Genomic DNA, 25,776 nt, shown 5'->3' with positions numbered 1-25,776 from the left:
CCCTCCCACCTCCCTCTCCATAACATCTCTGTGGGTCATCCCCATGCACCAGCCCCAAGCATGCTGCATCCTGCGTCAGATATAGACTGGCGATTCAATTCTTACATGATGGTATACATGTTAGAATGTCATTCTCCCAAATCATCCCACCCTCTCCCTCTCCCTCTGAGTCCAAAGGTCCGTTATACACATCTGTGTCTCTTTCCCTATCTTGCATACAGGGTCGTCATTGCCATCTTCCTAAATTCCATATATATGTGTTAGTATACTGTATTGGTGTTTTTCTTTCTGGCTTACTTCACTCTGTATAATCGGCTCCAGTTTCATCCATCTCATCAGAACTGATTCAAATGAATTCTTTTTTACGGCTGAGTAATACTCCATTGTGTATATGTACCACAGCTTTCTTATCCATTCATCTGCTGATGGACATCTAGGTTGTTTCCATGTCCTGGCTATTATAAACAGTGCTGCGATGAACATTGGGGTACATGTGTCTCTTTCAATTCTGGTTTCCTCGGTGTGTATGCCCAGAAGTGGGATTGCTGGGTCATAAGGTAGTTCTATTTGCAATTTTTTAAGGAATCTCCACACTGTTCTCCATAGTGGCTGTACTAGTTTGCATTCCCACCAACAGTGTAGGAGGGTTCCCTTTTCTCCACACCCTCTCCAGCATTTATTGCTTGCAGACTTTTGGATCGCAGCCATTCTGACTGGTGTGAAGTGGTACCTCATTGTGGTTTTGATTTGCATTTCTCTGATAATGAGTGATGTTGAGCATCTTTTCATGTGTTTGTTAGCCATCCGTATGTCTTCTTTGGAGAAATGTCTATTTAGTTCTTTGGCCCATTTTTTGATTGGGTCGTTTATTTTTCTGGAATTGAGCTGCAGAAGTTGCTTGTATATTTTTGAGATTAGTTGTTTGCCAGTTGCTTCATTTGCTATTATTTTCTCCCATTCAGAAGGCTGTCTTTTCACCTTGCTTATATTTTCCTTTGTTGTGCAGAAGCTTTTAATTTTAATTAGATCCCATTTGTTTATTTTTGCTTTTATTTCCAGAATTCTGGGAGGTGGATCATAGAGGATCCTGCTGTGATTTATGTCTGAGAGTGTTTTGCCTATGTTCTCCTCTAGGAGTTTTATAGTTTCTGATCTTACATTTAGATCTTTAATCCATTTTGAGTTTATTTTTGTGTGCGGTGTTAGAAAGTGATCTAGTTTCATTCTTTTACAAGTGGTTGACCAGTTTTCCCAGCACCACTTGTTAAAGAGATTGTCTTTACTCCATTGTATATTCTTGCCTCCTTTGTCAAAGATAAGGTGTCCATATGTGTGTGGATTTATCTCTGGGCTTTCTATTTTAAAAACCAAAGGAAGGAAGGAGGTTCTGAGACATTTTAGTAAAAGAAAAAGAAAAAGCTGATATTGTGCCCTTCTCCTAACCAAAAAGATCTAGGAACTATTATTCATAAGATTGTAAAGAAAAAAAATGGAAAAAGTGCCTATAATTAGCACTTCTCTTTATTCTTTTTTTTTTTTTTTTAAATACAGCTTTAACAGTGATGAACCTCTTCTCTTATGTAAAGAAGAGAGAAGGAGTCACATCAGGTTTTGATCTTGGTAATAATTCACAAAGGTTTCAGAGAGAAACCATTTGTAGGAAATACCTCCAAGTTTTTAAGAATAAGCTTCATGTTTAAGCGGGAAAACACTTGTTAATTGTTCTTTCCCCCCACCCCTGCACCGGAAATTCTGATGGCTATGTGTAGACGGACATCGTTGCTTTTTCTAGCAAGGATGCTGACTTTTTACCCCCGGAGCACTTGAGACGTGCTATGTAAGAATTTCTATACAGAAATTCATTGACTTTGACAGAATTTCAAATTGTCTCTTCTAGCATGATGGTTCATCAGCTGCTTTTGGTTTATCAGAGTTGAAGTGTTTTACCCTCAAATGGTTCCGCTTAAATTCCTCTTTCAGACTAAGGTTCCCAAAACATGAAATTCATTTAGCATTACTCTGGGCTTTGTTGAACCCACTGTATTTTTCACCCGGAGGCTGGTAAAAGGAAAACAGAAAAGAAATGAACCTTAGGGGTTGTACTTTCTCAACAGAGAATCAGACCTAAGTGTACAAGCTCACCTCTTTTTACAATCTTGCATTTTCATGGAGAACTTTTTCAATGAATTTTATCTTAATGGCTAAAGAAAATTTGAATACTTCAGATACTCTTCTGGTTGATTGGTTAAAAATATTTAATATGATCTTTGATGTTGTATGGGTTTCCCTTGTGGCTCAGCTAGTAAAGAATCTGCCTGCAAAGTTTCACACTGCTTTACCTTTCCGAAAGACATTACGAACATAACTGAAATCAGTAGATGTGACTTGTAACAATCTCTTAATAACTTACAGTATGCTGCTGCTGCTAAGTCGCTTCAGTCCCACGCCCGCACACACCACGCCCCCACACATACCCTGCCCCCCACCTCTCCCGCACCTCCGCCCCCCCACACACACTGCCAGGCTCCCCCGTCCCTGGGATTCTCCAGGCAAGAACACTGGAGTGGGTTGCCATTTCCTTCTCCAGTGCATGAAAGTCAAAAGTGAAAGTGAAGTCGCTCAGTCTTGTCCGACTCAGCGACCCCATGGACTGCAGCCCACCAGGCCCCTCCATCCATGGGATTTTCCAGGCAAGAGTACTGGAGTGAGGTGCCATTGCCTTCTAGGGAAATAAATTGCCCAAGTGATAGATTTTTTTTCCCCCCTTACCAAGCAGTCCTGCATGAATTTGGCTCATCAGTCCAGATGAGACCATTATCATATGTGAAGAGGAAAGATAACCAGCTGCAAACGGAGAGAGCTGTCCAGACCTTACCATCCTAACTTACGGTGGAGCAGACTTCAGATGTCAGTGGCTACAGAGTCGTGGACCTTGGGGAAGACACGAACAAGTCTGTTCTCAGCGGCGTAAGCACACTGGCAGGAGGAGCCGATGGCGATTGTGTAACCACAGTCCTTTCTGGCCCTCCACCCACCACCCACGGCGGGCAGTGGTCACCCAAGGGGGCAGGGATGCCCATCTGGTGGTACGGTCCCCAGAGCAACATCATCACCATCTCCTTGATGACCCATCAGAGGGGAGGCTAGCCCAACACTACCATCTCCTTCCTGTTTAGGGGTGGCAACACTCACAAGTGGACAGAGACCTCGTCTCACCGGCAGTCTCAAGCTTAAGAAGCCATCCCCTGGATAAACAACCAGCTCCTACTGTAGCCCACAGAGAACTACATTCAGCATCCCGTAACAAGGCCTAACAGAAAGGAATATGAACATGGCCCAGTTTAGGAGATAGGCATGGATCATTTCTAAGGCTTGTGGGCATTCAATCTGAGGTTACGGTTACAATTCAACAAGTTTCATGTCGCTGGTGTGCAGTTACGGAAAATGGACATCTTAGTTGAGGAAAAAATAAAAATCATCTATTTTCTTCTCCTCTAAGTCATGGATGACAAGAGGTCAAGCCAAGAAGTCAAGTGGACTTGTTTCCAAGGTCAGAAGTGGGAGCGAATGAGACCCTCAGAAATCATTAACACGTATTCACTGGAATGACACCCTAGTGTGTAAAGAATGACAAAGTGCTTCAGATGCAACGGTTTTCTACTCCAGTAGTTATCAAGATGTGGCCCTTGTGTGTGTATTGGGGGTGGGAGGCACTTAGAAATGTTTCAGAATTTCCCTGACACAGAAATCAGAAAGCAGGACCAACTGTTAGGTCAGAAAAAGAAAGTGCGTGAATAATAAGGGTAACAATTACCATATAAAATTTAAAGATGTCTCAAATAAAAGCAGTTTTTCCTTCTTATCTTTTGTCAGAAATAACATTTTTTCCACCTACAGACCTTTGATCACCCTTGGGATTTGGAACAAAGAATTAAAGAATTGAGGGTTTTTTTTTTATGGTTTCTTCATACAAGTAATCAAAATGACATACTTTCTCTCATGAAATATATTTTTCTCTCCCTTCTTCAGGGGAATTTTTCAAGCCAGAGATTGAACCTGGGTCTCCCAGATTCTTTACTGTCTGAGCCACCAGGAAAGCCCAATCAACACACACATTAATAATTTCAGATTATTTCTAGCTAATGCATCATTTAAAAATTAAGGAGGTTTTGCTGGTGGTCCAGCCACAATGAAAGATCTTGCATTTCCTAACCAAGATTGAAGATCGTGCATACCACAGCTAAGAGCCAGTACATCCAAATAAATACATACATAAATAAATACTTTCAGAAAATAAATGAGGAAGAAAACAGGTCTCCAAGGAGAATTCTCTGTGAGCCCAGAGGTACCAGCAGGGTGCAGAGCTTGGGAGTCGGACAGCATTGCTTTCACAGGCATGTTCTAACTGGACTTTGTAAGTTGCTGGAAGCATGGAAAGAAAGGGAGAGCGTTAGTCACTTAGTTGTGTGTGACTCTCTGCAACCCCTTGGACTGTGGCCCATCGGCTCCTCTGTCCATGGGATTCTCCAGGCAAGAATCCTGGAGTGGGCTGCCGTTTCCTTCTCCGGGGGGGTCTTCCTGACCCAGGGCTGGAACCCAGGTCTCCTGCACTGCAGAGAGATCCTTTAGCATCTCAGCCCCCAGGGAGGCTCCTGAAAGCATACACATCTCTGAGAGTCTATAGCATTTACTGACTTGTCCGCGCCCTGAGGAGCTACTAGAAGACAACGTCATTCAACACTCAGGGAGTAAAACACGCTGCGCTTCTACGATGAACGAAACGATGAGAGCTGCAACGCTGAAACGGCAAGCCACGCGTTAGACGGAAAGCGTACATTCTGCTGAATCTTTTAATTCCTCCAAATGATTGCAGGTATAATGATACAGATCGCACACGCTAAAGATAATTACTGTTTCGTAGAGCCTCGTAAGTCTAGTGAAGGAAACCTTTAACTTGGTTAAGCCCAGAACAAAATTATTTGTTTTTACACACCATTTTTGACAAACTGAAGAAACTAACGGTGTTTAATTTAACACAGTCGCTGAAGGCAATGGCAACCCACTCCAGTACTCTTGCCTGGAGAATCCCATGGATGGAGGAGCCTGGTGGGCTATAGTCCATGGGGTCGCTGGGAGTCGGACACGACTGAGGGACTTCACTTTCACTTTTCACTTTCATGCCTTGGAGAAGGAAATGGCAACCCACTCCAATGTTCTTGCCTGGAGAATCCCAGGGACAGAGGAGCCTGTTGGGCTGCCGTCTATGGGGTCGCACAGAGTCAGACACGACTGAAGCGACTTAGCAGCAGCAGCAGCATACCAGGAATAAGGATACATCTTTTAGAAAATCACTTAGTAAAATAAGCCTGCTCATGATAAAAAAAAAAAAAAAACCATCCCCTTTCCCTATACCTACCATTATGTATGTCACGCCGAGAAATAAATAGTACTGAAAAATCAATATTTCAATTAACCTATGATTCTGTCTTACTAACTCTAAGCTGTGTGCATAGCTATTTTTCTTGATGTATTATCTTCAGATAGAGACTATTAACTTGTGTTTAGGGATATCAGCATTGTTACACCGCACTTAGACCCTGTAAACAGCACCATCACTGAAATAAACCACTAGGATGTTGAAGGGCTTCCCTGGTAGCTCAGTTGGTAAAGAATCCGCCTGCAATGCAGGAGACCCTGGTTCCATTCCCGGGTCAGGAAGATCCGCTGGAGAACCGACAGGCTATCCAATCCAGTATTCTTGGGCTTCCCTGGCAGCTCAGCTGGTAAAGAATCAACCTGCAGTGCAGGAGACCTGGGTTTGATCCCTGGGTTGGGAAGATCCCCTGGAGAAGGGAAAGGCTACCCACTCCAGTATTCTGGCCTGGAGAATTCCACAGACTGTATAGTCCCTGGGGTCTCAAAGAGTCGGACACGACTGAGCGACTTTCACTTCACTTCAGGATGCCAAACACGGCAACAAGTACAGGGTAAGTGTGGGCTCATGTTCACAGACTGGGAGCTGAAATAAGACAGAGTGTGTGATGCCCAATCCAGCTGGGCCAGTGTGCGTCGGGGGACACAAATCTTTCACCACCGTGGGCATGTCCACCAATGACTATGAAAGCCTTGTGAGCACCGATCCAGGGCTTTCATGTAAATTTCAGTGCAAATCAAAATCCACGCATGCCTAAGATTAAAGGTATGGACTGTTTACGCTTGGTGCTCAGAAATTTCACAGTGTTGCACAGCAAGGCATACGGTGGGTCTGTTTTTATTCACCATGCTTAGCTTTCCGTGGGGTTTTAGGACACTGGCATCATTTTTTCCCTACACTCTTCCTTTGAAATTTCCGCCTCTCTGCTTGTTCTGATCATCGTTCTGGACACGTACACAAGTCACATGGTAACAAGAAGGAAACAGGGGTAAGAAAAAGAGAAAAAATATGTACAATTCCAAAGAATGAGGAAACAATTAAAACGAGATGAGACGCGGATGATAATGAGATTTCATGGCAAGCAATGGAGTGTCATTATTAATGAGTGAGGAAAACTTTGATTGCTCCCATGTGCCAGGCAAGGGGCGCACCACAGTGAGTAATACACTAAGTGAATTCTCCTTTATAGCCCCGTGTCCCAGATGAGGAAAATCGGGCTGAGAGGAGCTTAGGAAGTTCCCCGGTGTCCCCAAAAGCCAGAGGAATGGCCAGATAAAGCCACAGCTGTCTGACTCCACAGGGCAGACGGTCAATTCACTCCTTCTAGATAAGGCAGACAAGCAGACCTGGCCACCCCAGAGCATTTCTGTGGCCTGGGAACTATTACTGGATGACGACCTAGACAGCATATTCAAAAGCAGAGACATTACTTTGCCAACAAAGGTATGTCCAGTCAATGCTATGGTTTTTCCAGTATTCACGAATGGATGTGAGAATTGGAATGCAATGAAAGCTGAGTGTTGAAGAATGGATGCTTTTGAACTGTGGTGTTGGAGAAGACTCTTGACAGTCCCTTCAACTGCAAGGAGATCCAACCAGTGCACTCTAAAGGAAATCAGTCCTGAATATTCATTGGAAGGATTGATGCTGAAGCTGAAGCTCCAGTACTCTGGTCACCTAATGTGAAGAACTGGCTCATTGGAAAAGACCCTGATGTTTGGAAAGATTGAAGGTGGGAGGAGAAGGGGACAACAGAGGATGAAATGGTTGGATGGCATCACCGATTTGATGGACATGAGTTTGAGCAAGTTCCAGGAATTGGTGATGGACAGGGAGGCCTGGTGTGTTGCAGTGCATGGGGTTGAAAAGAGTCAGACACGACTGAGCGACTGAACTGAAATGAATTGGACTGAGGACAATAAATGCCCAGAAGACTCAGGAAGAACCCCCGACCTTCCCCTAACTGCCTGAGGAGTGGACATGGAGGACCTGTTCCAGGAAGGGATTCATCAGCCTGGAAAAGCGCTGAGTGAGCCAGATGTGTGGGCCCGGAGGGAGCCAGCAAAGGCTGTCTGTGACACCCCTCTCTTACCCCTTCCTACACGTGACTGATCTCTAACTTTGTTGAGGACTTTATTCTGATTTCCAGATGCATGCTTCAACTTATGAACCAGGTAGCTTTACCTGAACCCCCATCTCCCACCGCCGCGCCCCCCCCACCCCCGACAATTCTCACATCCATTACACCGCATCCTGGCCAATTCCTTCACTTTGACCCGATTCCCTACACAGACCACCCTTCCTATGTTCCCTGCTTGGGCCAAGCTAAGGAAGCTCCACACTGGTCTAGTATTGGGACAGTCTCTGACCTAAACCACGGACGTGCAAGCTTTTCAAGGGGCGGTCATATTCATTTACCTGATGCTGCTAAGTCGCTTCAGTCATGTCCGACTCTGTGTGACCCCAGAGACGGCAGCCCACCAGGCTCCCTCGTCCCTGGGATTCTCCAGGCAAGAACACTGGAGTGGGTTGCCATTTCCTTCTCCAATGCATGAAAGTGAAAAGTGAAAGTGAAGTCGCTCAGCCATGTCTGACTCAGCGATTCATTACCTAGTCCCCCTTTACTCAGACAGGGTGCTTTCTGAAAATCACAGCAGATGCCTGAAATCATGGATAGTACTGACCCATATAGTCATGATATATATATAGAGAGAGAGATCAGGGCTTCCCAGAGAGCTCAGTTGGTTAAGAATCCGCCTGCAATGCAGGAGACCCCATTTTGATTCCTGGGTCAGGGAGATCCCCTGGAGAAGGGATAGGCGACCCATTCCAGTATTCTTGGGCTTCCGCGGTGGCTCAGCTGATAAAGAATCCATCTGCAATGTGGGAGACATGGGCTCAATCCCTGGGCTGGGAAGATCCCGTGGAGAAGGGAAAGGCTGCGCACTGCAGTCTTCTGGCCTGGAGAATTCCACGGACTGTATAGTCCAGTGGGTCACAAAGACTGGGACACGGCTGAGCGGCGTTTGTTTTGGGGGAGGGGCCGGGGTTTGAAAGCACCACTAACAATGAGACACAGCTGCAGTGGTCCCTGAGAGGGCTATACAAAAAGGATTTGGCGCTGTTCAAGTAGACGCATGGGGTCTCAGCTTCTGCAGCACGCCAGGCCTTCCTGTCCGTCACCGACTCCTGGAGCTCGCTCAGACTCATGCCCATCACGTCGGTGATGCCATCCGACCATCTCATCCTCTGTCATCCCGTTCTCCTCCCGCCTTCAATCTTCCCCCACTTTTAGCAATTCTCTTCCAGAGATGAGATGCCCTGAAGACTATCAGCTTAACACCAGGGATCAGAGTGCTCGGGAAGTCAACGCCAGCTGAAAGCAGGAAGCCTGAGTAGTCTACCTGAAGAATGTACCAATCATGAAATTAGGATTCTGACCAAGTTTCCCTCTTCAGATTCCATGCAGTAGAAGGTGAGGAGCCTCATTAGACATAACAAATGTATCAACACATTCAGTAGCAATGACGTTAATGGATAAGGATGATAAACCCTGGACACAGGATGTGGTTTCCAGGTCTGAAATTTCTGATGCGAAATTCATCTCATCGCTAGTGAAATATATTCTTTTTTTTTTTTTTTTTTCGGTAACTCTCAGTTTTACAAGGGAAATTGCTTATCTGTGCCCCTTCCTGCCCAAAGGAATCAACATAGCATAGGCATGAGACAAAGAGTATGTTTAATCATGTAGAAAATAACCAACCAGCGGCAAGAAGCACATCACTGTCAGCTTGGGCTGACAAGTACAGAGAAGGCAAACTAGTCGGCATCACCTTTTTAAAATACAAATTTCTAGGGTCAGCAACATTCCATATAACAAAGATTCTGGTCACCCAAACAAGTCTATTCTAACAGTTTAAGTCCATCTACAAGGGAAGATACTTTTGTCTGTTTACCTTTACTTTGATGACCTTTTGGAAAAAATATGTTAAGTGATATTTTAAAAGACAGACCCTTTCCCCTCTTTGAGTCTCTGTTGCGGAAGTGAAAGTCACTTAGTTGTGTCTGACTCTTTGCAACCCAGTCCATGGATTCTCCAGGCTAGAATACCAGAGTGGGTAGCCTTTCCCTTCTCCAGGGGGTCTTCCCAATCCCAGGGGTCAAACCCAGCTCTCCTGTATTGCAGGCAGATTCTTTACCAGCTGAGCTACCAGGTAAAACTCAAGAATATTAGAGTGGGTGGCCTATCCCTCCTTCAGGGGATCTTCCTGACCCAGAAACTGAACCAGAGTCTCCTGCACTGCAGGGAGATTCTTTACCAGCTGAGCTACCAGGTAAAGCTCAAGAATATTAGAGTGGGTGGCCATTCCCTTCTTCAGGGGATCTTCCTGACCCAGAAACTGAACCAGAGTCTCCTGCACTGCAGGGAGATTCTTTACCAGCTGAGCTACCAGGTAAAGCTCAAGAATATTAGAGTGGGTGGCCATTCCCTTCTTCAGGGGATCTTCCTGACCCAGAAACTGAACCAGAGTCTCCTGCACTGCAGGGAGATTCTTTACCAGCTGAGCTACCAGGTAAAGCTCAAGAATATTAGAGTGGGTGGCCATTTCCTTCTTCAGGGGATCTTCCTGAACCAGAAATTGAACCAGAGGCTCCTGCACTGCAGGGAGATTCTTTACCAGCTGAGCTACCAGGTAAAGCTCAAGAATATTAGAGTGGGTGGCCTATCCCTTCTTCAGGGGATCTTCCTGACCCAGAAATTGAACCAGAAGCTCCTGCGCTGCACGGAGATTCTTTACCAGCTGAGCCTCCAGGGAAGTCCCGTTGAGGAAGGCTGAGTAAATTATATTCCACACTGGTCAGACCAAGGAGTGTCATCACCCGTGGTCCACGTAAAGATTCTCTGCTCTTCATCGCATGTCCCCTTTCATCACTACTGCTCACCCCAGTTCTCTTTCCCGTCCTGTTCACACCCTATAGCATGTTTCACGTCTGCTATTTGCTCATCTGTCTTTATAAAATGTGCAGTTTTATGTGTGTTTCATGTTTATATAAATCATAGTGACGCAGATCCCATTACGAGTTCCTGTTTTCACCACCAACTGCTTTTCATTTCTACCCATGTTGTTACGTCTATGAGGTCTCCTGCTGAGTATCAAGTTACCACAAATTCTGGGGCTGAAGCAGTTAACTCCAACTTTTCCCCCTGCTCACCAACAGAGTGGTGAGCAGCCTTCTTTCTGAAGCCACAACCACGAGGCTACCTGCACGCTTCCGTCCTCCCTATCAGTTCTGGCATGAACGCTATAAGCACAAGGAATTGGATTCTCCCCCAACAGCTGGCAGGAGCTCAGAAGCGGCTCCTGCACCACTCAAGCTTCCAGATGACAACACAGCCCAGAGCATACTCTGACTGGAGCCGCACGAGACCCCAGCACAGGACCCAACCAGGTCACATCCAGATTCTGGACCCACAGAAACTATGAGGTAACAAACATGTTTTAAGCAGTTCAGCCTGTGGATATTTGTTACACAGTGACAGCTAACTGATACACTTTCCAATAGCAACTTCAGCCTCCTTGAAATCAACTCTTTAATCAACTCTTCTGGAACAGAAGCACAGAGCTCTTTGCTTCCCTTGGTTTTCACCCTTGTCTGATATGCCAAGATCTGTCATGCAGGCACAGGAATTCTCTTGACTATGATACCAAGTTTAGAGCTCTAGGTTCAGAAGGTTGAAGTGTTTGAGTCAATGACCTTGAAATCAGTGACCTTGAAAATTTTATTTTCTTTATTTTCTTGGGCTCCAAAATCACTGTAGATGGTAACTGCACCCATGAAATTAAAAGATGCTTCCTCCTTGGGAGAAAAGCTATGACCAACCTAGACAGCACACTAAAAAGCAGAGACATTACTTTGCCAACAAAGGTACGTCTAGTCAAAGCTATGGTTTTTCCAGTAGTCACGTATGCATGTGAAAGTTGGACTATAAGAAAAGTTGACTGCCGAAGAATTGATGCTTTTGAACTGTGATGTTAGAGAAGACTCTTGAGAGTCTCCTGGACTGCAAGGAGATCCAACCAGTCCCTCCTAAAGGAAATCAGTCCTGAAGATTCATTGGAAGGATTGATGCTGAAGCTGAAACTCCAATACTTTGGCCACCTGATGTGAAAAACTGAGTCCATGGAAAAGACCCTGATGCTGGGAAAGATTGAAGGTGGGAGGAGAAGGGGAAGACAGAGGATGAAATGGTTGGATGGCATCACCGATTGGATGGACATGAGTTTGAGTAAGCTCCAGGAGATGGTGATAACACGCTCAGGGAAGCCTGGCGTGCTACAGTCCATGGGGTCACAAAGAGTGGGTCACAACGGAGCAACTGAACTGAACTGACTGAGCAATTTGCTAGCATCATTTGTACAACAGTTACTACAGCATCCATCCCATATTTATACAGAGAAGTTTAATGAGATCATTCACAGATATCTTCAAAGCACCACTCAGCACGCAACAAGTACTCACAGAACAGTCACCACTAAAGTCACTGTTCACAGCTGGATCATAAAGATGGCTGCTGCTACTTACTGCTGCTGCTAAGTCACGTCAGTCATGTCCGACTCTGTGTGGCCCCATAGATGGCAGCCCACCAGGCTCCGCAGTCCCTGGGATTCTCCAGGCAAGAATCCTGGAGTGGTTTGCCATTTCCTTCTCCAATGCATGAAAGTGAAAAGTGAAAGTGAAGTCGCTCAGTCGTGTCCGACTCTTCTCGACCCCAGGGACTGTAGCCTACCAGGCTCCTCCATCCATGGGATTTTCCAGGCAAGAGTATTGGAGTGGGTTGCCATTGCCTTCTCCTAAAGAAGGCTGAGTGCCAAAGAATTGATGCTTTTGAACTGTGGTGTTGGAGAAGACTCTTGAGAGTCTCTTGGATGGCAAGGAGATCAAACCAGTCAATCCTAAAGGAAATCAACCATCGATATTCAGTGGAAGGAACTCATGCTGAAGCTCCAACTCTTTGGCTACCTGATGCGAAGAGCTGACTCAATGGAAAAGACTCTGATGCTGGGAAAGATTGAAGGCAGGAGGAGAAGTGGGGGACAGAAGATAAGATGGCTGGGCAGCATCACGGACTCAATGGATATGAGTTTGAACAAACTCCAGGAGACTGTGAAGAACAGAGGAGCCTGGTGTGCTGCAGTCCACGGGGTGGCAAAGAGTTGGACACGACTTAGTAACTGAACAATGGCAGCAAGAATCACTGTGGCCTGACTGAATTTCATGAACACGTGTTTGTATGCCATACAGCAGGGGTCCCCAATCTCTGAGATCTGATGGCTGATGATCTGAGGTGGAGCTGATGTAATGATAATACAAATAAAGTGCGCAATCAACTTAATGTACTTGAATCAGCCCAACACCATCTTCCTCTCCCCAGCCTGTGAAAAAACTGTCTTCCATGAAACCGGTCCTTGAATGTGCAAAAGGTTCCCTACCGCTGCCTCAGAGCACAGTTGGTTCTCAGCAGTGGGTGTTAAACTAAATGAACAAAGTGAAAGAAATAACAGCATTATTCAATACCAATTAGGAGAGATTAACTGAAGGAAGAGTCAGGAACCCAGTAAGACATTCCACGTTTGGACACAAATGGTAATGGGGCTAGCTCTCCCTGGACGTTCTGATTTCAACTCTAAATCTGATTTGCAGAATGAGGTCTCCTTACGTTTAATCGTAGGTGTCTACAGCGTCATCGAGCAGAAGAACATCCTCCTGCCCTTGGAGGAGACACAACACTGATACACAGACAAACACTGTTCACACGGAGCCTTGTGGGCCACTTCCTGTCACTCTGGAGAAGGAGTAGGCTTACCCTGCTGCAAAAACTGGAATCTCAACATGCACAACCTATGAGCAGAAAATGGGCAAATCCGAACACCTCCCTGAATTATGGACATCTACAAAACTGTGTTTGTTCACATCAAAAGGCGCTGCGTACCTCACTCTTTCCATCATGATAGCTGCAGAAAAGACTGATGGCTTCTCTCTTTCTCAGTCGCTACAGACACAAAACCTCTTTCATCTTTTCCTGTCAGAATCTTTGCTCCAACAGTAGCCTCTTTCTGTTCTGAATCCTGGACATGACTAACTAGCTCACCCTGTGTTTGCAATAAACACATTTTCAGGAGCTCTCCAGTTCTCTGGTCTCTCCCAGAACCACGCCTAGAGGCCCCCTTTCCCCGAATAAAACCACAACACAGTCTGTTTTAGAGGCAATTTGGAACAGGATGATACATTTCTGACATAGGACAGCTGATTCAGCTTGTTGTAGCGCAGAAACCAATAAAACATTGTAAAGCAATTATCCTCCAATTAAAAACTAATTAAGGAAAAAAAGACTAACCTTTCCATGAAGGATGCTGACAGCAGAAACTTTTAAAGGTAGTTTCATATTTGGGGATTTATATGGAACATCACTGGGGGGGTGGTGAGGGGGATCAGACCCAGTCTCCACACAGCAGCATGATGTAAAGATGGAAATTATGGGCAGATCCAAAGGGGACAAAAATGTGTATTTTGTTGGAGAAAAATTATGGCATCATGTAGGGAATGGGTAACCATGGGGTTATTCATTAGGGATACCTGGAGTCCCACCTAGTGTTTTTTTTTTTTTTTCCACCTAGTGTTATAAATAAAGTTTTACTGAAGCACAGGCACACGCCTCTGCTTACATGTCACAGATCTCTGAATGCTTCCTTGCTAGGCCAGCAGAGTTGAGGGGTTGAAATCAGGGCCCTACAGGTCACAAGGCCTGATGTACTGCTTTCCTGAGTCTTTACAGGAAACCCCCCTGAGCCTTGCAGACCGGGTAGAGCACGTGGATTTGGGTGCCATGAAAAACTCAAATGTTGGCTAGGAATTGCGCCTGGTTCTTTTGGTTTGGTTGATCGGAATCAACACGGGCAGAACTAAGGATGTCCCTAGTGGGCCCAGCAGCTAAGACTCCGTGCTCCCAGTGCAGCTGGGCCAGGTTCCATCCCTGGTCGGGGAACTAGCCCCTACATGCCGAACGAAGAGTCTGCAAGCCACAGAGAAGACCAACGACCCCACGGGCTGCAACTAAGACCTGGGGTAGCAAAATAAATAAATACTAAGAGAAAAAAAAAAAGGCAGAAGTATACCTAGGCCTGAGCACCAGAGGTGCTGGCCACATGGCAGCTATTTTTCATCCCTTACACAGATAACAAACAAAAAGCAAATCACTGTGTCCATACCTCTCACAACGGGTGTGTCATCCCAGGGAAATGTGCACAGAGCAGATGATATCATGAGTCGGTGTGCTGCTGTGTGGGCCAGCTACATAGGTTCTATATAATATTCACCAAAGTTTAGCTGAGGATTTCTCAGTGAGGATTTATGGGCTTCCCTGGTGGCTCAGCTGATAAAGAATCCGCCTGCAATACAGGAGACCTGGGTTCACTCCCTGGGTTGGGAAGATCCCTTGAAGAATGGAACAGCTATCCACTTCAGTATTCTGGCCTGGAGAATTCCATGGACTGTATAGTCCATGGGGTCGCAAAGAGTCGGACACAATGGAGCAACTATCACCTTCACTAATAAATTACCTACCATCAGGATCGGTAAATGTTAAGTTTTCTAATAACTTTTGGGAAGGCGAACTTACTTAAAATTGCATTTCAAGGACAGGTTAAGATATAGTGGAAAACCAACTTGGATAACCTATGATTTAATTTCATGATCTTATGAGTCTTATGTTTGACACTAAATTCTAAGGTACAATTTTAATACAGTAAAGGTGACCCTGTTGTTGGAACAAAGGAAAAGGGCAAATTAAACATAACTAAAGAACCGCTAGAGAAGGGATAGGCTACCCATGCTGACATTCTTGGGCTTCCCTTGTGGCTCAGCTGATAAAGAATCTGCCTGAAATGTGGGAGACCTGGGTTCGATCCCTGGGTTGGGAAGATCCCCTGGAGAAGGCAAAGGCTACCCACTCCAGTATTCTGGCCTGGAGAATTCCATGAACTGTACAGTCCATGGGGTCGCAAAGAGTCGGACACGACAGAGTGACTTTCACTTTCATAAACAGGCTGGGAAAGGAGAGGCTACTGAGTGTGGGTCAGGCTTTAGATGTGACTTTTGTTTTCTCTACTTTGGGCAACAGAGGCTAGATGAGTGCTCAGTTTTTGCAAAAGCAGCCCTGGGGTTTTCTGGGGGCATTACCTGGCCGTCCAGTGGTTGAGACTCTGCTTCCAATGCAGGGGACGTGAGTTCAAGCCGTGGTCAAGAAATTGAGATCCCATATGGTACATGGTGCAGCCAAAAAAATTTCTTTTAAAAAGCAGACCTCCAGGGCTCCTCTTATCTGAGCATCGAGGCCCAGAAGACAGCCCTGTGTCTGGCACAGCTCCTGCCTCCTGGACAGAAGGTGGAAGTGAAAGAGAAAGTCGCTCAGTCGTGTTCAACTCTTTGCGATCCCATGGACTATACAACCCATGGAATTCTCCACGCCAGAATACTGCAGTGGGTAGCCTTTCCCTTCTCCAGGGGAATCTCCCCAACCCAGGAATCGAACCCACGTCTGCCACATTGCAGGCAGATTCTTTACCAGCTGAGCCACCAGGGAAGCCCAAGAATACTGGAGTGGGTAGCCTACCCCTTCTCCAGGGGATCTTCCCCAGTGCAGGTATCGGAACCTACCTGTTATTCCCAACTCACTCAGCCTCACACCCACCCTTTTCTACTCCAAGTTGTTTCCGGTCCCCACGATACAGCTTAACTCAGCATCATCTGCATGGCCTTGGTCTACGTGGCCACTGAAAGGGGGATCTCTCTGGCACCTCTAACTACAGTCTCAAAGACCTCTTGTGAAGACGGGCCATTGCTCAGGGCATCACGGCTACTGAAAAATCTCTGGCCAGCCATCACAGCAGAGTTTAGGAGTTTCTTCTGCAATTGGAGGGGCGGGGGAGGAGGGCGGGGGTGTGCCAGTCCGTGGAGGCCGCCTGGGGAGCCTGGGAGTTGGCGCAGAGGGTCTGTTTCGAGACTGGCAGTGGCCCCAGCTCCAGCTGAGACCCAGCGGGACCACCCGGGTGGGTGACGCCACCGCTGGCCCGCTGGGAGAGCTCCAGCTGGATGAAAGACAGATCATCCCAGGCAACATCCATCTGGATGGTGGAATGGAGAGGTAGCGGTGTGAGCAGGGGCGGACGTACTGATGGGAAACACGTGTCCCCACCCCACCTTTCGTGTACCCAGTCGTCGCGTCTGAACTCACCAGGCTGCCTGTGAGCCAGCACGTCCGGGACAACGAACACGCTTCGGCCTTGGCTTCGGCCGCGCGTACGTAAAGCCGCTCTGGGACTGAATGGTCTGTGCTGTTTGCCTGCCAGGCTCTCCAGCTGGACTGGAAGACACAAGACGCCCTTGTCCAAAGAGGAGGTGCCCAGAATATGAAATTTTCCGGAGAGTTGAGGGGAGGAAGACCCTGTCGGAGCCAGAATACCTGCAAAAGAGGAAAAGGACAAAGCCTCAGCAGGCGTTTACATCTCGTTTTTTGGTTTGTTTGGTTTTGTTTTTTTACTTTATATCGCTTGTTTTCTTCATCTCTGATGTAGAGACCCTGAAGAGGTTTCTTTTTTCCCTTCAAATGGAGATGTATACCTCTTTGAACAGTGCCCCTGGAAGATGACCCAGTAATTAGCAGACCATCTGCCAGTGGGAACGATTTTCGATACAGAGGCAGTCAGTCCAGGTCACTCGCTCAGTCATGTCTGACTCTTTGCGACCCCACGGACTGCAGCACCGCCAGGCTTCCCTGTCCATCACCAACCCCCGGACCTTGCTCACCCCCTGGTCTATCGAGTCAGTGAGGCCATCCAACAGAGGCTATACCCTCTGCCATGACATTGGAGACATTTAAATAATCGAATAACAGTGAACACACACACACACACACCCCTCACTAAAGAAATACACACTTCAGTGAAACTTAGATAACCCCTATACCCCATCAACAGGCAAGCTTGGCAGGCTGCTGATGAGAACAATTACAGGCAGCGCCTGTCTAACTCCACGTGTGCATTTAAGAATGAGTTCAAGCTGCAGCCAGTCTATTCTGTCCACCATGTGGTTGATTGGGTCTGTCCGAGTGTGGCCTCTCCCACGTCATGATCTTAGAGAAACCGGATGTGATTAGTGAGGACTCTTGAGGAGAATGCTGAGGGTCCGCTCAGCCCTCCCTCCCGCTGTAATCAGAAACAACTTTTTGGCTGTGTGTCCACCACGATCACAGCCCTGGGAGGTGTTCCCCGAGGGTGAGTGAGGTGGACGGTGGCCGTTTGCTTGTTGTGTCTACATTTTTTTTTCTTCTTCATTAGAAAAAGGAGAATCAGTTTTTTTGTGGAAGTAAAATGTCTTTTTCTCTAAAGAAAATCTCTTTTTTTCTTTTTTCCATCTGTAAAAATTCATTTCTACCTCCTCAAAATCAAGAATTTTTTTTTTGCAGGCTGTCTTAAATCGCAGAAATAAAAAACAGAGTTTGCCATGGAACAAGTCACTGAGAAGAAAGAAAGGGCATACAGGCATCATCTTATTACCCCAGCCCCTCTCCCAGTGAGATTCACAGGCTCCCTTTGTGGATTTGGGTCTCACTGGGAAAGGCCTGAAAGTGCAAGTCTCTCAGTCATGCCTGACACTTGGAGACCCCATGGACTACACAGTCCATGGAATTCTCCAGGCCAGAATACCAGAGTGGGTAGCCTTTCCCTTCTCCATGGAGATCTTCCCAACCCAAGGATCGAACCCAGGTCTCCTGCTCTGCAGGCGGATTCTTTACCATCTGAACCACCAGGGAAGCCCAAGAAGACTGGAGTGGGTAGCCCATCCCTTCTCCAGCAGATCTTCCCGACCCAGGAATCAAACCCAGGTCTCCTGCACTGCAGGCGATTCTTTACCAGCTGAGCCAGGTATAGGCCTAGGCTCCTGCAGCTCTGAAAACCATCCTGCCAATTCATGGACTGAGTCCCCAGGAAGGAGCCACCTGGATGAAGCTTACAGGACGCTTCAGATGGTGCCAGTTGTGTTGCAACCAAGGGAGGAAGAGACAGATGTGAGAGAGAGTGCTTTCTCCACCTTGATGGTGGAATGCATTACGCAGTGGATGAGAGTTACTCACACGGTGTACAAGGATTCTATACCAGTTCTCCACACAGTCCATCAGAACCAAAGCCTGTTTTGTCTCCTGGATAACCAGCTGTCTCCACAGCAGAGAAAGAGATCTTCGATCTAAGAGAACCTCAGCACACAGTTTCATTGCAGAGAACTGGATCTACAGCGGAAGCCTCACTTTATTTTAAAAGCTACAGTCTCGAACTCAAGCCTCTTTTACTACAGCAAGGAGATTTGAGCAAAGGACCAGGTGCAACCGATTAGTTTCTCCAGAGTCTTTCAGGCTACGAAAAAAAAAAAAAAAGCTTCTTTCTTTTGAAATAAACAAGCAACCTTCCGCACAGAAGAAAACTGTACCCTGTGGAATCAATAAAAACAATCATTACAGTCATGTTAAGAAATAAAACATTCAAGGGGTCCAGGAGAAAAGTGAAAGTTGCTCAGTCGTGTCCGACTTTTTGCGACCCCATGGATAGTCCATGGAATTCTCCAGGCCAGAACACTGGAGTGGGTGGCCTTTCCCTTCTGCATGGGATCTTCCCAACCCAGGGGTCAAACCCAGGTCTCCTGCATTGCAGGCAGTTTCTTTACCAGCTGAGCCACAAGGGACTCCAGGGGATGTTTAGTTATTTCTACTTTGCCCTTTTCCTTTGTTCCAACAACAATGTCACCTTTATTCTATTAAAATTGTACCTTAGAATTTAGTGTCAAACATAAGATTCATAGGCTCATGAAATTAAATTGTAGGTTATCCAAGTTGATTTTCCACTATATCTTAACCTGTGCTTGGAATGCAATTTCAAATATGTTTTCTTTCCCAAAAGTTATTAGAAAATAGAATGTTTAGATATATGATTCAGATGTACGTTATTAGTGAAAATGAAATTTGCTCCATCATGTCTGCCTCTGTGCGACCCCATGGACTGTACAGTCCATGGGATTCTCCAGGCCAGAATCCTGGAGTGGGTAGCTGTTCCCTGCTCCAGGGGATCTTCCCAAGCCAGGGATTGAACCCAGGCCTCCCACAGTGCAGGTAGATTCTTTACCAGCTGAGCCATAAGATGACCCAAACAGTGCCTCTGGGAGCAAGTGCTCCCACAAAGGAAGAGCTCCAGTCTGCGGTGGGATGTGAGCACCCCCAGGGGGGGCCATGTCCAGTCCCCTCCCTGACCGCATGCCTACAACAGAGCTCAGCTGTCCTCCGTCTGCGATCGGAGGCACCCATCTGGGGCCTCTCAGAGGTACTGCTGTCAGCTTGGGAACACAGTGGCTTTTTGGAAGAAGCTGGGAGTAAATACAAACACCCTCTGTGAAGAAGCTTAAAGGCTGCTTGGCAAAAGGCAGGTAAGTGGTGGCTCGGAGAGGGAGGGTTGTTGTCAAGGCAAGCTTTCTCTAACACACCGGAGGGTCACATTGGGTACTGCTGGGGCGGAGGTCTCAGAAGAGACCTGGGAGTCCAGCTGAGAGGAGCTGGGCACACAGTGAAGGGATGGCGAGAAGGGACAGCATATGGAACCGCAGTTCCAAGATCGGAGACTCCAAACCCGACCTTCTGCATGCTGGGTAGAGCGGGGTGGGCTACTTTAGAATGGGGCCCTAACTTCCTTTGCACGACACAACAGAGAACTCTTTTATTTTGCCCGAGGAAGACATACCCTATGTGTCAGAGAAGGAAATGGCAACCCACTCCAGTACTCTTGCCTAGAGAATCCCGTGGACAGAGGAGGCTGGTGCGCTACAGTCCATGGGGCCGCACAGAGGCGGACACGACTGAAGCAACTTAGCATGCGTGTGTGTGTCAGACCGACTCATTTTTAAAAGAAGTTTACTTGGCTGGGCTCTAGTTGAACACTTTTATTACAGTAATGTAGAATCTATAGCTGCCCCCACCCCACCCCGCCCCACCATGGGCTGAAACACTTCCAGGTAACAAAACGAAGGTTCCTAAACACCGGACTTGAAGATTCATAGTGAGGTCAGTTGGCCTAAATCAAAAAAGGGAGAACAAAGAATTTTATATATCAAAATGGCGGAGTTCCCCCCCCCCCCATAACTAATACTTTATTTAATGCAGAGTTACATGTCTGTATACAAACCAAAAGCACTGAATAAATAAATACAATGCTTTTTCTCTTCCCTGCTCCCCACCTGCAAAAGGCCAAGTGAGGAAAGATGTAGGCAGAGCGGAGAGTGAAATTCCACACCCTTCCCTCTGCTTCCCCTGCCGTCAGGGACGCACCCAAACACGAAAGCAGGCAGGACCTGGCCATATGGGACAAACGAGACTTCATCACAAAAAATGAGGACTTGTTTCCTTAACTGCAGATGTGTGGGAAGTTTGCAACACAGTCAAGATGTATGTCTTCAAGGGTTGGGAAAAGGTCCTTAAGCAGTTACACGTGGAGGCAACGAGAGAAACACAAAGTGTCTTCGTCTACCTTAGTTCGGAACTGCACGCTCCACTGGCTCATCCTAGGAGACCAGCAGGCACACTGCCCTCTCTCTGGCTTCTCCATCAGTCTAATTGCTCCCAGCAGGTGGCCGTCTGCCTCTACCTCCCCTCCTCTGCCATCAAGCCTTCCCCCACCCTGCTATATATCATCCAGCAAAGAAAAGGCTTTTTTTCCACTGTGACCCTCCAAGGAGATTTCTGAAACTTTTTTTTCGTAATCAACACCCCATGATTGACTATAGTCTTCCAATCCCACTCCTGGGCATATATCCAGGCGGGGGCCGGGGGAGGTGGGGGGAAACATGATTCAAAAACATACACGCATCTCAATGTTCACGCAGAACTATTCACAACAGCCAGGACATGGATGTAACCTAAATGGTCATTGACAGAGGATTGGAAAAAGAAGACGTGGTACATATATACACAAGGGAATGTTACTGAGCCATCAAAAAGAAGGAAACGATGCCACCTGCAGCAACATGGATGGAGCTAGAGGCTGTCATACTGATTGAAGCAGTTTAGACAGAGAAGGTGAAATATATGACATCTGTTATCTGAGCAATCTAAAAAGAAATGACAAAAGTGAACTTATTTATGAAACAGAAATAGACTCAGACATAGAGAATGAACTTTACACTTCCTGTGAAAACAGGAGTGGGGAGAGACAAGGAATTTGAGATGGACATGGACACACTGCTTTATTTAACATGGAGAGCCAGCAAGGACCTTCTGGACAGCACAGGGAACTCTGCTCAATGCTCTGTAATAACCTTGTGGTCAACAGGGGGAAGGATGGGGGAAGGGACAGTTAGGGAGTCTGGGATGGACATGGACACACTGCTGTGTTTAACATGGAGAACCAGCAAGGACCTGCTGGTCAGCACAGGGAACTCTGCTCAATACTCTGTAATAACCTTATGGTTTCCAGAGGGGAGGATGGGGGAAGGGATAGTCAGGGAGTTTGGGATGGACATGGACACACTGCTGTATTTAACATGGAGAACCAACAAGCACCTGCTGGACAGCACAGGGAACTCTGCTCAGTACTTTGTAATAAGATTATGGTTACTAGGGGGGAAGAACTGGGGAAGGGATAGTTATGCAATTTAAAAAAAATGAAATTCTAATACCACGAATATCCTTGAATCTGTCTATTTTCTGTATTATTCTGTGCTTTATATACAACATAGTAAGTTTTTTTTTTTTCCCACTCCCAGAATTTTCTGGGAATGCCTGCCTTAGACAACTCCCTTACTCTTTCTCTGCTGCAGGTAAAATCAAGAGGCAGGTCTGAAGGTGGTGGTTTTCCATGCTGTATATGAAGGAGGCACAGGGTTGCAGAGAGCCATCTCCACGACCACCCAAAGGAGTGCAGGCGAGTTGCCGTGCTATGCTGGCCACCACCCACAAGGACAGCCATCCGCCCATCTTGTGCCCTGCGTGCTCAGGACGGAGGGGGCCTTCCAGTCCACCTCCAGCACCTGTGGTCTCACAGGTCTGCACTTTAAGCCTTCCTGTAATATGCCAGTTTATCAACTTAGTCCAGAGGTTTTTGAAAAACAAATGAAAAATTCTTTCATCCAAAAGTCCACGCGTTTAGCTTCTGACTCTGTGTTTAATAAGGTCACGATGGCTAGGTGACTTTTATAAGAGGCCAGGTATGTACTTGGAAAGCATCAGAGCTGTTGGTGGGATCCCATTACACAGGGAAAATGGATTTTTTGTGGAGACTGTTCTGTGGGTCCCTCGGATCACACTGCTGGCCAGTTGCTGATGAGACCCATAACTCACACAAGAGCCCTGCCACTGGGTTTAGTTATAAGTTTATATATATTTGTATTTTAAAAAACCTGAAGCTATAATAAAGCATGTACCTTTTTTGGATTTCATTACTGTTCATCTGCATAACAGTGCAATATACGATGTTAATTGAAATTAAAGTATGACAACTCTAACATGTGATTACGATCTATTTGGGCCTTATTTCACGGCAAGCAAACTTCCACATGAGAGGTCAACACCATAGCAATGTCTCTTCTCTTCCAGTTTGTATGGTTTGCAGCTGAGACATTCGACCGATCATATCGCTCAGCTGATTTTGACACAAAACCAATGGAAATGCAGCCTCAGCGGTAAAGAACCTGCCAGCCAACACAGGAGACGCAGGTTCAACCCCTGGGTGGGGAAGATTCCATGAAGGAGAAAACATCAACCCACTCCAGGTGCCTGGGAAATCCCATGGACAGAGGAGACTGGTCCACGGGGTCACAAGAGTTCAACACAGCTGAGCAACTGAACAATAAGAACTGCAGGCACAGACCCCAAGGTGTACGTCCACCTGAGATTCTGGCCCTGCCCTGAACAGCTGTTAATAGGGAGAAACAGACACACTGGCGTGTCAATGAATGAGATATTCCGGGAGAGTGGCTTGGCTCAGAGGCGCCTAGACTGGGTCAGGGGATTGGGTGTCTGTGTTTCGTAAGGTCTCGCCGAGAAAAGAATAAGAATAGGATTCCGCAGACAGGAAACAACCTGATTAGCATGTCCCAGGAGCCTTCTGGTGGACGGTATTTCCATCTAGCACGTGGGATTCTTTGGGCGAAACTGATATGAGACACAGTAGGAAGGGGGGTGAGATGGGAACAAGGCTGGTACAGAAGTGAAACCACACAACAGGCTTTCCTGATTCTCAAGACTCACTCAACACCAACATGCCTGACGTGAAGTCTTGGTGGCTCAGGCATGTCCCACTCTCTGCAACCCTCTGGACTGCAGCCCACCAGGCTCCTCTGTCCATGGAATTCTCCAGGCAAGAACACTGCGGGTAGCTATTCTTCTCCAGGGGATCTTGCCAACCCAGGGACTGAACCCAGGTATCCTGCATTGTAGGCACATTCTTCACCGTCTGAGCCACGAGGAAAGACCAAAGGCCCCTGAGGTTTGCCCTATATGTGATGGCAAGTCCGCGAAAGAGTGAAGCAGGGGAGAGAGGTGGGTTTTTTAAAAAATAACTTTGGCAAGTCCACATTTGCACAAAATGCAGACAGTATAAAAGCCATGTAGTGTAAGTGTGTCGAGGCTATATCTGGTGATCCTAGGCTCAATCCATGCCACTGAACTGAGCTTTACCAGGATATTCACTGAACACAATGTAATTAAGTTACACTTTCAATAAAGCCATTTGCAGGTATTTAAAAACAGGTAACACAGTATTTGGTTTTAAGTATTTCTTTGAGCAGAGATCCACACATACAGACATAGATGTCAATCGATAGGGAAGGCTTAGACAGAATATATATGTATCTATTAAAATAAGCTTACTCCTTGGAAGGAGAGTTATGACCAACCTAGACAGCATATCGAAAAGCAGAGACATTACTTTGCCAACAAAGGTCCGTCTAGTCAAGGCTATGATTTTTCCAGTGGTCATGTATGGATGTGAGAGTGGGACTGTGAAGAAAGCTGAGCACCGAAGAATTGACGCTTTTCAACTGTGGTGTTGGAGGAGACTCTCGAGAGTCCCTTGGACTGCAAGGAGATTGAGCCAGTCCATCCTAAAGTACATCAGTCCTGAATATTCATTGGAAGGACTGATGTTGAAGCTGAAACTCCAATCCTTTGGTCACCTGATGGGAAGAAATGATGTATTGGAAAAGATCCTGATGCTGGGGAAGATTGAAGGCAGGAGAAGAAGGGGACGACAGAGGAAGAGATGGTCAGATAGCATCATCAACTCAATGGACACGAATCTGAGCAAGCTCCAGGAGACGGTGAAGGACGGAGGAGCCTGGCGTGCTGCAACTCCATGGGGTTGCAAAGAGTCGGACACCACTTAGTGACGGCATAACAACAGCAAATGCCTGTTTTTGAAAACCAACTGATTTTATGCTATTTGAAATCAGTGCCGAAAGTCTTAGAGAAGCTGTGAACCCTCAATGAAACTACGGGATTTAAATCCTAAACAAGGAAAGTGAAATATCCAGCTCAAGAGAACAACTTCGGGCAGAGTCCTCAAGAGATTTCGGAACACGACAGAATGAAAAATTCAGCGACGTACAAATCTCCCGACAACCATGAAGGGGGTTCTCCAGTGAGCCCGATACTAGCCTAGATCTTGATGGACGCAGTAAAACAATGAACGCACGAGCTGGGAGCCTATTTTGTTTGGATGAGCAGCAGAGAAACGTTGCTCCAAGTATAATTTGTGCCAGCTGGCCAGTTCAGGCGTCTTCCCCTCTTTGGGTCTGAATAAACCAAGCATGTGAGTTCTGCACACTGGTGACCAGCCGACAGGGCCTGTAAACCCATGCTGTTTGGCAATATCTCCATGCATCTAACTCCAACGACAGTATTATACTCTGTGCGGAAAAGTCCTAAGCATTGATGAGATCATCGCCAATCACCAAGGATATTTTCACAGATAACATCGTGTGCAAATGTAAACAAACCCACGTGCATGTGTTCCAACTGGACGCGTGACAGCGGGCCCATAGCGAGGGCTTGCGAGGTAGGATCTGCAAGCTGCCTTACTCGGATGACTGATCTAATATAATCATCTTTCATCAATGTAATCATCTTTCAAATTACAGTTCTTCACACAAGTAAAGATTTTCGCCTGTTTGCCATAGACAGAAGAACGAAAGCTGCGATCCTTCCAACACGGGACGTAATTTCGAGCTTAATATGATCAAGCTAATTTTTG

The 25,776-nt window shown here is 46.5% G+C and overlaps 1 protein-coding gene across 35 annotated transcripts in view; it reads right to left on the bottom strand.

Annotated features, from left to right (window-relative positions):
• LOC138431407 (uncharacterized) overlaps window positions 1-25,776 on the bottom strand; it is a 332,640-nt gene that overhangs the window by 30,828 nt on the left and 276,036 nt on the right. For 14 of the 35 annotated variants that reach the window (XR_011446038.1, XR_011446052.1, XR_011446024.1 and 11 more), the window contains 2 exons: window positions 16,728-16,955; window positions 15,674-15,867 (listed from right to left, as the gene is read on the bottom strand). Coding sequence is in view for 14 of the 35 variants with exons in the window: in XM_069573521.1 (XP_069429622.1) it covers window positions 15,674-15,867; window positions 16,728-16,955 (422 nt within the window). In the remaining 21 variants the exon portion in view is untranslated. Of the gene's footprint in view, window positions 1-14,089; window positions 14,884-15,673; window positions 15,868-16,727; window positions 16,956-25,776 lie in introns of those variants that run through there. The other 21 variants (XR_011446037.1, XR_011446039.1, XR_011446043.1 and 18 more) reach the window with 5 other exon arrangements.

Source organism: Ovis canadensis, chromosome Y, assembly GCF_042477335.2.
Source record: "Ovis canadensis isolate MfBH-ARS-UI-01 breed Bighorn chromosome Y, ARS-UI_OviCan_v2, whole genome shotgun sequence".
NCBI lineage: Eukaryota > Metazoa > Chordata > Mammalia > Artiodactyla > Bovidae > Ovis > Ovis canadensis.
The sequence above is the reverse complement of the archived record's forward strand: the minus strand, read 5'-3'. Positions and strand labels throughout refer to the sequence as shown.